The sequence below is a fragment of the Spermophilus citellus genome (genome assembly GCF_964194105.1).
Source record: "Spermophilus citellus genome assembly, chromosome: 3".
Taxonomy (NCBI): Eukaryota; Metazoa; Chordata; class Mammalia; order Rodentia; family Sciuridae; genus Spermophilus; species Spermophilus citellus.
The window spans coordinates 171,310,908-171,324,003 of record NC_138184.1 but is presented as its reverse complement, the minus strand read 5'-3'; the positions used below and the strand labels follow the sequence as shown (position 1 = coordinate 171,324,003).

The window sequence follows — 13,096 nt, the reverse complement described above, 5'->3', positions numbered from 1 at the left end:
ATTTTGCTAACTACATTAGTTTTTAGATATTTTTAGTTTTTCAGCTTGGGTCATTCTTAGATTATTTCATAAAGAACTACATGGATTTATTACAACTATCTTTTGTGTCTGATTTCATATTTTATGTCACCTCTTTTCTAAAAGTGATACTATTGTATTTGATTTTTAAAAATTGGTATTGGAGTAAAAGATTGACAGTGTGGGAATTTTAGGACTCTTACTAACCTAAATAGTAAGTCCTGACAGGATGAGGACTGGGGACAGTTCCTTTGAATTATAAACTCATTGATGACAGAGTTGTTATCATTAATAGCCATGTAGAATGCTTTTTCTCTCTGATCCAGGTATTACAATATGTTGCAAAATCTATATTTGGCTATTCATTTTGGACTTTTACATCCTTGAGAATTTGTATGAAAAAGTTTCAGAATTAATAGGAGATGATGGGATGGAATTTATTGTTGATTGATATTTTGAATCCTTTTTGGAAAAAAAAAAGGCCCAGTATCAATCAACATAGCAAGCTATGGAAACATATTGCCAATTCGCAAATAAGGTAGTAAGCTGACAGGCAAATACCAGCTAGACTGTCTCTGAGAAAATTCTAAGTTCACTTGGGACAAAAAGTCAACAGTCTTTCCCATGTAATGCCACTACATTAAGAATCAAGTTTCAAAGAAGTTCTATTTGGGGTAAATATGTGAAAATTGCAGTTTTTAAAAACCAAATAAACCCCCAGTAATTTTCTACTTTAAATTAACACACAACTTATATAGTTGAAAAAAGAAAAGATTCTTGGATATATATTTTATTTGACAGTGTTTTAGAATATCATACAGTAAACAAGATTTCTGTAAAAGTTAATTTATCCATAGTGGTGCGTTTCATAAAAATAGTTGCTCACTTACAGTCTTTCTGTGACTATTAATACATGGAATTATATTTATAGAGATACAGCTGTACAGGGTAAATTCACAGCTAACACTACACAGAAATATTATTTGGAATGGGATTTAGATGATGTGCTGTCTTCACATGTTATGGATTACAGCCGCATAAAGCAATTACTGCACAAGTAGTAGCTGTGAACTGTGCAAATTAGAGTTTATGCAAGCGTAATCTCATTTTTTTCCTTTTGTAACACATGGAAAATAAAGATTGGAGGATACAGTACCAGGACGTGCAGCTACACTACAGAAGCATTGTCCAAAACCAGATTCAATAAATTAATGGCAAACTATACTGGATTTCTAGTCCAGGGGAGAAAGACTAATTGAGATTAAACCAAAAGTATTATAACTGCTACATGTGTTTGTGCTTTTGTTTATGATGAATGGGTTTCATTTTTGGAAACTGCTTTTACAAGCTGCAAGACCCTTCATATGAGGCTTTCAACCACATTCCCTTGTCAAATAACTAAACTAGTCCTCTGTCTAATGGAAATTAAACTGCTAGTGCTCAGGTTACTGCAATTATGGAGAGGGAAAGAGTCAGTGAGGGAGGCTATTATATGTGACCTTGTGTGATAGACCTGATCTCCCCTTTTACTTATTTGACTACAAGTGCAGGGGGGTGAGACTTATTTGCATTCAAATCCTGTAAGGGGCAGAATATGGAAAGGATGAAGCCTCATTTATATAAAGCATATTAAAGACAAATTGCCTTCAGAAACATTTTGCCTTTTAATATGTGTAGCTACAATAAGTACCAATGGATAATTAATTGAAGCTAACATATTACAAAGAAATACTAAAACAGCAGGGAAGAAAGGCAAGTCTTAGAATTTCACTAGGGGATCAATCATAGATTCATGAAGATAAAACACAAACATTTGGAGGTTGCTAATGAAATAACAAAAATGCAAAAAAAAAAATAGGGCAAAAAGCAAACCGAATGGAAACAAAAATGAATAAGGAAAGATAAACCGAAGTGAATGCTAAAAGTACTCGTGTTCTTTAATGAAAATAAATTAGTTATAATAGTGATTTTTTAATATTAGAGACTCATTGTAATCTGGGAAATATAGGACAAATACTTTGCCTTTGTTCTGTCAAAATGAAGTAATGGAGTGGGTTTAAAACAAGACAATAAAATAAGAGAAATACAACTGTGTTGACAAAGAAACTATCTTTGCTAGTCTGGGACAACAGGAAAGCCTTTTCATAAAGGAATTGCAGCGTTGCCAATCTTGATTAAACAAATTGTGGTCTTTCAATTCTAAAAGTCATATTTTAGAGGAAAATCAATTAAGATCTATGAGCTAAACAGCAAAACTCTGACTTATGGCAAACTGTTTCCTAGGATACAATTTTTAAACCTTTTTTTTCCTACCATTGAAAATGTACAGAAATATGATTTGATCACAGAAATGGCAGTAAAAATGGCATCACACCAATGAATTCACTATATTTCTAAATCCTGCTGTATGCAGGGAACAGCGCTAATACTGGTGATGGATGCCAAGGGTGAGCCATGGAAACATGTCATGGGCGAACAGTTCCGAATGTTTCAAAAGAAACCCTTTAACCCCTGACTAGATATGTCAAGAACAATTTATTTACAACGCTTTAGATCAATTAAAAGATATAATCTTGTCTCAGTTTCAGCTTGCTCCGTGCAGTTTGATTTTTAAGGCGATATTCCAGTTTGTGATTGCTCTTAACTTGTCCGGTTTCTTGATATAAAGTTTGGATGACATCCAAATCCTTCATGCAGTGGGGGGAATTTTTTTTCTTTCTTTCTTATTTTTTTTTTAAACTAAAGCTACACTGCACCGTCTCTCTATGATGTTCTTCACTTTATTTTGGTTCTTCCATAGCTGCCAAAGCCCCCACCGTGGAACCGGGGGCTTTAGGTTCAGTTTAGGTCTGCGTGTGGACGCCGTGCAGCCCATGCTCGCTGGACGTGTGGGACCTCACATCGATGCTCCCAGGCCTTGGTGCCTCGCGGATCTATGCGTGTGACAGTGAAAATAAATTAAAACGCCATGAAACGGAACCTAAGAAGAACGGCCTGTGCCAGGGCGCGTGGTGGGCATTGGCCTCATCTGCTGGCGGCCGAGGCGCCGGGCTTGAGCACGCCGGGCAGCTTGTCGGAGCCCGGCACCTTCCAGGGCCCCGGCGCCACGGCCGCCTTGCGCGCTGGGGCGCCCCCTGGGGGCCGCGGGCCTTGCCGGGGACCCGCGCGCGCGCCCGCCCTGCCTTCAGCCTCCCGCGCGCCCGGCCGCTCCCCGCCGCCCCGGCCCGTGAGCGCAGCCCCGAGGCCATCGCGCCGGCCGAGCTCGGGGCCCGGCCCGGCGCGGGGGCCCTCCTTCCCGCCGGCCCTCGCCGCGTCCGCCGCGTCCGCCGCCGCGAGCCCGGGCGCCCTGGCCTCCGAGGCGGGCCTGCCAGCCTCGGGCCGCCCCTGGCCGCCGGGCGCCTCCTCGAGCCTCGGCCGCGCGGCCCTCTGCGGACTCGCCGAACGCTCTCTCTGCTCCCCGAGGCGCTGCTTCTTCTGGCCGCCGGCTGAAAGCTCCTTTGGTTTCCTAACGTCGTGTTCCCTTTTGATATCCCAAGTCGGGTCTGGGCTTATCTGGTGGGAAGGGTCGGAGGGTGGGGCTGGATGCGATGAAGAGAATGGAGAGAGGATGTCTTCGAGAGAGACGCCTACTTCCGGCAGACCTGGGGAGGCGGCAGCGGGAGAACTCCAGGAGTGGGGTTCGTCTGTGGACACGGAGAACAGGCGTTAGGCCGTCCGCAGCGCAGGTCCGACACTCCCGCGACCACCCGGGGACAAAGGCAGGCAGCCCCGGGGGACTGCTTTCAAGGCCCCAGGCTACCCCCACCCTTACTGCCAGGAGGGCAGTGCCCGCGCCCAGGGGGATTTTGTGCTTTCTCTTACTCTGCCCATGCTCTTTGGTAGACCAGGGAGGTCTACCCTTCTCCTGGGCCCTCTAACTTCTTGAGGTGCCATCAGGCCTGACAGTGCTTTGGGCACATTGACTTGGCAGCTCTTGAATCAATGGTTCTCAAACTCGAGTAAACATTGGAATCACTCTGGATGGATTGCCCAGGGACCAGGCTGGGAGATCCCAGCAGTAAGAGGCCTACATCTCTCTGTATTTTTAACTATTACCAAGGCAGTTCTGAAGAAGACAGCCAAGGTTTAAGGAAAAAATGTTCTAGGTAGTTTGAAGTGGTTGGGGAGAGTGACTTTCTCAACCATTAGGTGTCACTCAAAGCATAATCCTTAGCTACTGCCAGATAATCTCAGAATTTGAATAAATTCACCTAAAAACTCTCACTGTCATTTTGCCTTTAAAAAACACCATTGTCCTTAATTCTTTTTGTAGTTCTAACATGGAATGCCTCCAGACTAAATAATAAATGGTTCTTTCTAGAAAGCCTAGTTTCAGCATTTATTTAGGATGTAAACCATTTCCAAAAAGGATTTAAGACAATTTACAACATCAAGACACATATAAAGCAGTATGATAAAAATGAAAAGTGACTTTTTTTTTTTTAAAGCAACCACTGGTCAGAAGCCAAGTAGAAGGACAGATGTGTTAGAAATCCAAGATGAGTTAGTTACTACCATGAGCAACAACATTATCCTTGAATTTCTGCCCACTAAAGCAAAATTGAAGCAGGACAATTCAATGCAGTGAACCCTTGATATTTGTGACAAATATGTCTCCTGACTTTGGAAATCCTCAAACTTTGTAATACCATTCTAAACTGTAATTTTTTCTCTGAGGAATTGATATAGGGTCATGGGTGGGGAACCAAAAAAAAAAAAAAAAAAAAAAAAAAAACCAAACCACATTCATAATTGAATTCTAGGTGGCTGGAAGATTCAGCCCCACACACCAGTCTCAGTGTATATGATTCAAGTTCCATGCATATACAGTCTGTGAAAGTCAAGTGTTTAAGTTGAAGCTTCTTATATGGTACCTTTGATATTGACCTATAAAGAGATGAGCAGAGGAGGAGGGCAGTGGAGCTGATTTTTCCAATAATTCTGGCTACCCTTAGAATATCAAATCAGTTATTAAAAAAACCTCTCTCTTTTGATGTGCAATTTGAATATTTTAGGCACAGTGTTATCTTCCTTCTTTCCATAGATTGATGTCCATTATCATTTTCACATGCTAAGTAAAAAATCTTAAGAAAGCATCAGAAGACCTGGAATCTAATCATACCTCTGGCATTTATTTACCAATAATGTGATTTTGGGCCAACCACTGGATCTCTCTGAGCCTCAATTTCTTCCTTTATAAGATGGGGCTAAAATGTCCAACCTCATGGATATGAGAAATACTTGCAACTGGAGGGTTATGATGACTATTTTCACATAGTTGAGCCATATTTTTCCTCTGTGCTACAGTGGCTGCCCACTTAGGGTTTGGGCTCCTGTGGAAGTTGCCTTGGTAGCAGATTTGGAGGTGAGGTTTTGGATAAGTGCAATAGGTCAGTTATTCCCATGTGCTATGATTCCCAGAAGTGGTTTGGCTATACTTCAGATATTCCTGGTTATCTCAAAGAATAATCTGCAACCAATGCAAAAATGTTCAATGAAAAGGGGACTAGGTCCTTTGGGCTGCAGTAGAGTTCAAAATCAATGATAGTGGTAACTTCACCCACATAGGAAGATTTTGCTTTAAAGAGTTAAAAGTGGGCCAGGTATGGTGGCACATCCCTGTAATCCAAGTGGCTCAGGAGCCTGAAGCAGCACAAATTCAAGTCTAGCTTCAGCAACTTAGTGAGGACATAAGCAACTTAGCAAGACCCTGTCTCAAAAAATAAAATGGAATGGGGCTGTGGTTCATGGTAAAGCACCCCTAGGTTCAATTCCTGGTACCAAGGGTGGGGTAGTTAAAAGTAGACTTCAGAGGCCTAGCTATAGGATAGTGTGTGCAAGGGTAGTCTCTGACTTGAACCAGAGTAATGATATTTCACATTGTAATAGCTCTTTTCCCCCACCATTACATCACATATGGTAGAGTCAATTAGCTGGCCTTAAATTACTTCTGAGACATAGGGAGAAGGCTGACATTATTCACACCATTTCCTGAAGAAGGAATTGAAGCAGAGAGAGAGGTTAAGTAACTTGACCAAGATTACAAAATAGGCCACCCAGGAGTAAAATTTGGGCTTCTTTACTCTTTTCACTTACTGAGAAAACTATCCCAAGTTGTTACCTTGCAAATAGGATCCAAACTTGTGAAATGAACTTGCTCAGTGGCCACTGCTAACCAACAGTAGCTAAGTACCATCACTGAACAGAATACTTAGCTTTTATTCCAGAACATCTTACCTACCATGTGTCTGGTATTGAACTGGAGAGTTGTTGTCCAGGAATATGAAAAATGTTGAACCACACATGTAAATGGCCATCAGATGGCCTCAGATTACTTCTGAGATAAAGGGAGGCTCTCTTCTCTTTCCTTCTATTCTTGCCTTCCTTAAGTGATTCTCCATTTACAAATACAAAGGGCTTTCTCTTATTATAAAAAGATTTCCCTAGAGTTTGTTTATAGATCATTAAATGTTAAGAATATTAATCAGAAATTCCTATTAAGAATATTAATCATAAATTAACATTTTATCATTTTATCATAAAGTAAAAATGATTTCAAAGTGGACATATATGTATGGTTTCATATTTTCCATTTTTGTGCAAAGGAACTCTCCAGTTCAATTCTAAATATTTCCTCTCTAAACATGTGGTGTCCTTACAGACATGAACCTGCAAAGCTCCATAAAGCACCAAGAGGCAGGCAGCCTCTTTACCCAACTGGCCCTATCCCTACCTCAAGGTGACATGAAGTGTGGATAGGAAGAGACTTCTCTAACATTTCAAATTCTAGTTTTCATGAAATCTTGACACACTATAGACAGAAGAATTACATTTAGTTCTGATTCCTTTGCACAATGTTTTTGCTTTCTTTATTCCCTTCTTTCTTTCTCCGCTCCCTTCTTCTTTTCTTTCTTTCTTGAACTTGGGAACTGGCTAAAGCATGTGATCATGCTCATTTACAAAGTAGTGATCAAACATGATGTGCTCTATAGTCTTTCCTGTCTGAAATGTCCTAATTAAAATTAGAAATCACAGAGATGCATTCTAGAAAGAAAGCAACTGACACATCTGGCCTGCTGGGATTTCTGCAGCTCCCTCATCCAAACAATGTCCTCAGGTCCACTGGTTGAAACCAGAAGGAAAAAGCTTTCCATTCCAAACTGGCTACTCAGCCTGTCCTCTTCCACCCACAACAGTGAAACTTCTTGTTGTCAAACCCAAAAGATGCCTCTCTGTATTCATCCTTTCACTTGCCACATTTTCACACAATCAATACTTCTAGAACCAAACTAGACCCTTTGCTTTCGTGAGACTCCATTCTCCTGCTCTTCATCCAACCTTTCTGGTAATTCTTTCTCACTTTCCCGTCTCTTCTTCTTTTCCCGGACCTCCTTAGGATTTGATCTTGGCTAATTTTTTTCTTCCACAGATCATCTGAAGAGTTCTCATCTATTTGTGTAGCTTTTATACAATGGTACTACCAAATGTTTCTGTTGAGCTTTATGCTACCAGCTCTATGCTGGTGTTTCCATCCAGCTTCCTGATGGCTCTACCTGATTGACATCTTTATTGTGACAAATCCAAAATAGAAATATTTCTTCTCCAAGCCTGTTCTTCATTCTCCCTCATTTCCTCATCTCAGTAAGTGGTACAGTCACCACTTGGCATTATCCTCAATTCCTTGCTCTCCTTTACCTCACCTGTATAATATACCTACAAATCTTATTAGTATTATCTTCAAACATAGTGGATTTTATTAACTTATGTTCGCCTAAATTTTCACCACTATAGTTCAAGCTACAGGGCATTCTCTGGAAGGATGAGACGAGGGTAGGATGCTCAAGACTATCACACATAAAAGAAGACTATGGATATCTTTTATAAACCCTCGAGGAGATTGGTAAAGACAAAAATTTCAAAACTGAAGTTCAGTACTGTTCAGAAAAGAGCAGTGCAATGTACTACGAACCACGTGTCCTCCACAGGACAACCTGTGTAGTTAACCCACTCCAGGGGTTGGCCTGCCAAGCTGTCCTTTCTCACATGGGCTACCACAGTAACCCCTCTTTTCCTTCCTTCCACCCTTGTCCTTCTGCAGTGAGTTTCCCTATAGCATCTGACACAATCTCTGAGACATAAGGTAGATTATGACATTCTTTGCTTAAGACTTTCAGTAGATTCCCACTGCTCTTGGATTAAAACCCAAAATTATTCACATAGCCTACAGAAACCTACATGATTTAGCTTGTATCTCCTTCCCACCTCCATCTCCATTCATGCCCTATTCTCCACCACACTGTTTTATGTTCTTTTCAGGGATGTCACTGTTGTGTCCTCTGCTATGGAAATCTCTCTTCCCAACTACTCGTGTGGTGGGTTCCTTTCATCTTTGGACTCTTGAATGTCACCCTAGAGAACTCCAATCTGTGGAAGGTACGCTATCCTCCTCAACGGCATCCTGTCTTTATTTCCTCCTAAACATAGCTCGTAATTGTGCAGTTGTTTGTTTATTTGATTAACATCAGTTTCAAATGCCAGTTAGAAACTTCCTGAGGGCAATGACCACATTGGTCTTGTTTATCATGGTGTGCTTAATAACCAGGATAGTGCTTGACACAAAAATAAGTGCTTGATGAATATTTGATGAGTGAATAAATCTACTCCCCAAATGGAATTGGCAGACCTGAAACCAAATGCCTACTTGAGGAAACACTTCAGGGCAAACAATTTTTATTTAAATTATAGTGTGTCAAAAGCAGAGTTGTGTCTGTGACTTTTATCATTCTTGAGAGGGGAGGATGGTTGTAAAATGGTAATGCATATTTGAAATGGGAGGGGAGATGACTGAATGTTGGGGGAAGTGTGGAAGGAGGAAGCCAGATGTAGAGAGCCTCTATTTCCAATGAATCCCCTGAATTTCCACTGGTGATTTTTTTCCCTTGTTAGTCTCATCAACTGTAAGGATGTAATGGCTTTGCTTAAAGGAGCTTCATCCCTGAGGATTATTTACCCAAAATGCTAAGGAATATTCTTACCACCTCATGGGTAAGATGGACCTTAAATACTGTATGTTCCATTGTGAGAGAAGCAAATCCTTCTCCTAAATGAGGAGCAAGCTTCTTGCCCTTCCTAATACCATTTCTACCAAGATTGTGGCTGTCCTAGAACATAGACTGATTAATACAGAAGTATATGTTCTTGGTATAAATACACACAGATTATGCACACACAATTATTTTTGAGTTAAAAGATGTATGATCTCTTAAATTATCTTGCAGGAGCCCAGAAATATTGAAAAGGAAAATGTACTCCTTTCACTTCATATGCTGAGATAGAAATCCTGATATACAGGAACTATGATTCAACAACTTGTTTAGTTTTTAAAATATAACCCAAGTGACAGTAACCAGAGAGCTGACCTGCTAGTAATATACTGCTTGTTGCAGTAAAAAAGTATCTATATTATTGGTTTTTCCAGATGGCTGTAATCTCTGGGGGAAAAAAATGTACAGAGGAGGAAAGCATAACTCAAATCAAGGGAGAGTTATTTTGATCCTGTGCTGAATAAGGCAGAAACCCTTAGAGAGAGCCAGAGACTGTGGCAGGGGAAAGAGGGCCTGTTATCTGCCCTATACTTCATCAATAGACTCAGGGCTTCCAGTTGGCTGGATTGTCCTCCAATCCCTGAATAAAAATTCCTATATTGCTTTCCTCCTTTTGGTACAGGGTTTGAACCCAGGACGAACCAAATACGTGCATTTTGGAGTGGGATGCTCAGGAAGATAATAATTCATTGCTATTAGTACTACGATAGTGATACCAATATGAATGAGGCACTTGCCAGGGCCTGACACTCTTCTAAGCCCTTGAAATGTATTAACTCACATTAAAACATGCAAACTGACAGGCTTTACCGAGAAGACTGCTGAGACACAGGGCTCCGGTAATGTGCTCCAGACCACTTAGCTGGCAGGGCCGTTGAATGGCCTTCTGAATTGGATGATGCTCAGCAAACTTAGTGGGAGCACTGTCACCAGAATAGCCTTGCTTTTGCTATTCCAACTGAGAAATGGGGGCTCATATCTTCTTCTGGGGTGATGCAACAGAACCTTCCATCTATGGTGATGGTCAGAAGCAGATCTATTGTTATTTCTAATGGAGACTCTGAAAAGCCATTTGTGTTTGAACCTTAGACACAGAAGGACCATCACTATAGTCAAGTACTGATTTGTGAAAAAGCTGGAAATTTGAGCATGGATCAAAGAACATTAAGATTAGAAATTTTTATGGGCAGGGATAATACCTTATATTTTAAAAATATTTCTCTCAAAGTCACTCCTTGAACCAGGATTGAGTTGAAAATACTCCTATTAGATATTGGAAACACGGAATCAGTTTGAGACACATGTACTTTTCCTGCTAAATAAGTAAAATTATTCTGCAAAGAGATCCGTGAATTTGGTGTTACTTCTTACTATATAAACTTTTCCTGCTGAAACCTACTGTTGACTGGGGTTAGTGAATAATTATAAGGATGTATTGGAGTCTATTTTTTCTAATTTGAAATATTATTAGTAAATACATAAATGATTAAGGTAGATCAAAGGAAAGTAATGTGAAGTCATTTGGTATTCAATAGAAAAACCTGTTAAAGGATTGTGTCCAAACCATAATGAGGCTTTTGGGTCTGTTCAACCATCACTAAAGTGATTGCTTTTTGTAATAAAATATAAACAAGAAAAATGTGCATCTAAAATATTTTGGAAATTAAACTATTTTCCTATGTTTCTGCTCTTTTTGAAGTGTTGTTTCTAGTCTGGAGACATTGTTAATGGTCTTTAAACATGTAATGTTTCACCTTTATTACCAGAGAGATGTAAATGAGGTGTTACAAACATTAATAACTTTAAAAATAGTCACCATATTTGCTTATTGAAGCTTCACATTTACCCTCATTCTAAAAGCATAATCTAAGGAGTGTTGTGAAATATGTGGCATGTTTTAGCTCATCTGTGGCTGAAGAGGTCAGTCTCAGAGTTAGATTGGGCCATTAATGGACTATTTCCTGAGTGCTTCAAGTGTACTAGTACTGTGCTGTGTGTAGTATCATGAATATTACCTTGTACTTCTCACAACAGTTCTAAGAACCAAGGTGCTATTATCTTCATTTCACAGATTAGGAAACTAAGGCAATTTGACAAGACCATTTAACCAGTAAGTGTGAATCAGGATAACTGATTATCTAATTCCAGAGTCTATGCCCAGATCACTAGGATTCTAATCCAAGGCTTTCCAACTTTTTCAACATCTGTTCATGAACAGGAAAGGAAAATTCATAGATAAACACTGGAATTCACTTAAAAAGAGCAGGTTCTGAAGACAACCCTTCCTCAGTGCCCTCAGGGCTAAGGGGAATCAATATCCTGTGGCAAGTTTTAGCAACCTCAGAGGTGTGTCTTAGCACAGGTTAGGAAACTCTTAGTGATTTCAATTGGTCTGGGGTTATGGGGTTGTCTAGGGATCAGTTCAAATTAGTAAAATATTTGCATTGTAGGATATATAAGAAATTTGCTGGTTAATTTATTATAAGGATGATTTAAGTGTTTTAAGGGGGCTTGGAGGCCTTCTTACCCTCAAATTAAAGAAAGGCTCCAAAGTAGTGGTTTTCAAACTTTCGGAAATCAACACACCTTCTTTTTCAAATAAATTTGTCAGTGATAAGCCAATATGTAAAATCAGATAAAAAATGATGCTGCTTTGACTGGTGGTGGTAGTGGTGGTGGTGGGGGTTTGAACCTAAGCTTCTTGCATTCATTCTCCCTCCCTATCCCTTGCCAGCCCCAGTTTTAAAACCACTGCATGAAGAAGGGTTATCTCTCAAAGTTTGTTCAAATGCAGAAATCTCTACTTAGGTGGTAGAAAAGGAGGAAGTCAGGGGAGATTTGCTTAAGACATTATTTTCTAAGTGTTAGTAGCTGGGAGTTGGACTGGTGGTGCGGGGGTGCAGGCAGTAGCAAATGTGCTCACACAATGTGTTCCCACAGCCAGCAATGACAAGCTTCATTGGGTGAGGGGCCACTCAGTTCCATGCAGCCCCTTCTTGTCAGTGCACAGCCCCCATGGGGTTGAGATCTGTCCTACTTGTCTCTTGTGGAGAGAGTGTGAACTGGGAGGCTTCTATTTAATTCTCCCACTTGGTGTGAATGTAGGCAAGTTGGACAAACATTTTCAGCCTCAATTTCTCATCCATAACATGGAATAACTCCTGCTCTACTTCTTTGTCAGACAAAATAAGGTATATTTATTGTGTATATTTATACGTTTATACATGCACCAGCTATGAAGTTGTTTCAGTTCAAATGTTTAAATGGGCAAAAGATTTGAAGGGATACTTTACCAAAATGATATACTGCTGGTGAATAAGCACATAAAAAGATGTTCTTATTAATTTCATTAGTAGAAAAATGAAAATTAAAACTATGGGGTGAAGTCACTACAGCCTTCCTATTATGGCTAAATTAAACAGCAATAATAGCACGAATGAAAACAACTGGCAAGAATATGGAGCAACTAAACCTCTCACAGTAGCTGTTGGAAACGAACAGCTTCTTTACAAAACAGTCTGGCAGTTTCTTAAAAAGCTAAAACATTTAGTTTCCAACCAACCCAGCCATGCCACTCTGAGTTGCCTTCCTGAGTAAGACCAAAATTTATCCTCATACAAAAACCTGTATGTGAAGTTTCATAGTGACTTTATTATCACTCCTAACTGGAAACCCCTGAAATGTCTAATCTACTGCCAAGTGGATAAACACTCTGAGTACAATAGTACTCTGCTCCGAAATGAAACAAATGACATGCACTCAGCAACGGCAATGAATCTCAGATACATTATGCTAGTGAAGGAAGCCTGATTCAAAAGGTGACGTTCTAGTGATTCCATCTATATGACAGTCTCAAGTAGGCAAATGAAAGGAACAGAAAACTAACTAGTGGTTTCCAGAAGCTGGGTGTGGGAGGGGGTTTAACCACAACAGAG

General features: G+C 40.2%; 1 protein-coding gene across 3 annotated transcripts in view; it reads right to left on the bottom strand.

The window, feature by feature from the left end:
* Window positions 1–819: 819 nt before the first annotated feature.
* Window positions 820–13,096, bottom strand: part of MAGI2 (membrane associated guanylate kinase, WW and PDZ domain containing 2) — a 1,381,189-nt gene continuing 1,368,912 nt past the window's right edge. For 2 of the 3 annotated variants that reach the window (XM_081288532.1, XM_081288533.1), the window contains one exon: window positions 820–3,701. In XM_081288532.1, the coding sequence (XP_081144658.1) occupies window positions 3,043–3,701 (659 nt within the window). In that variant the 3' untranslated portion in view covers window positions 820–3,042. The remainder of the gene's footprint in view (window positions 3,702–13,096) is intronic. The other variant, XM_081288534.1, reaches the window with a different exon arrangement.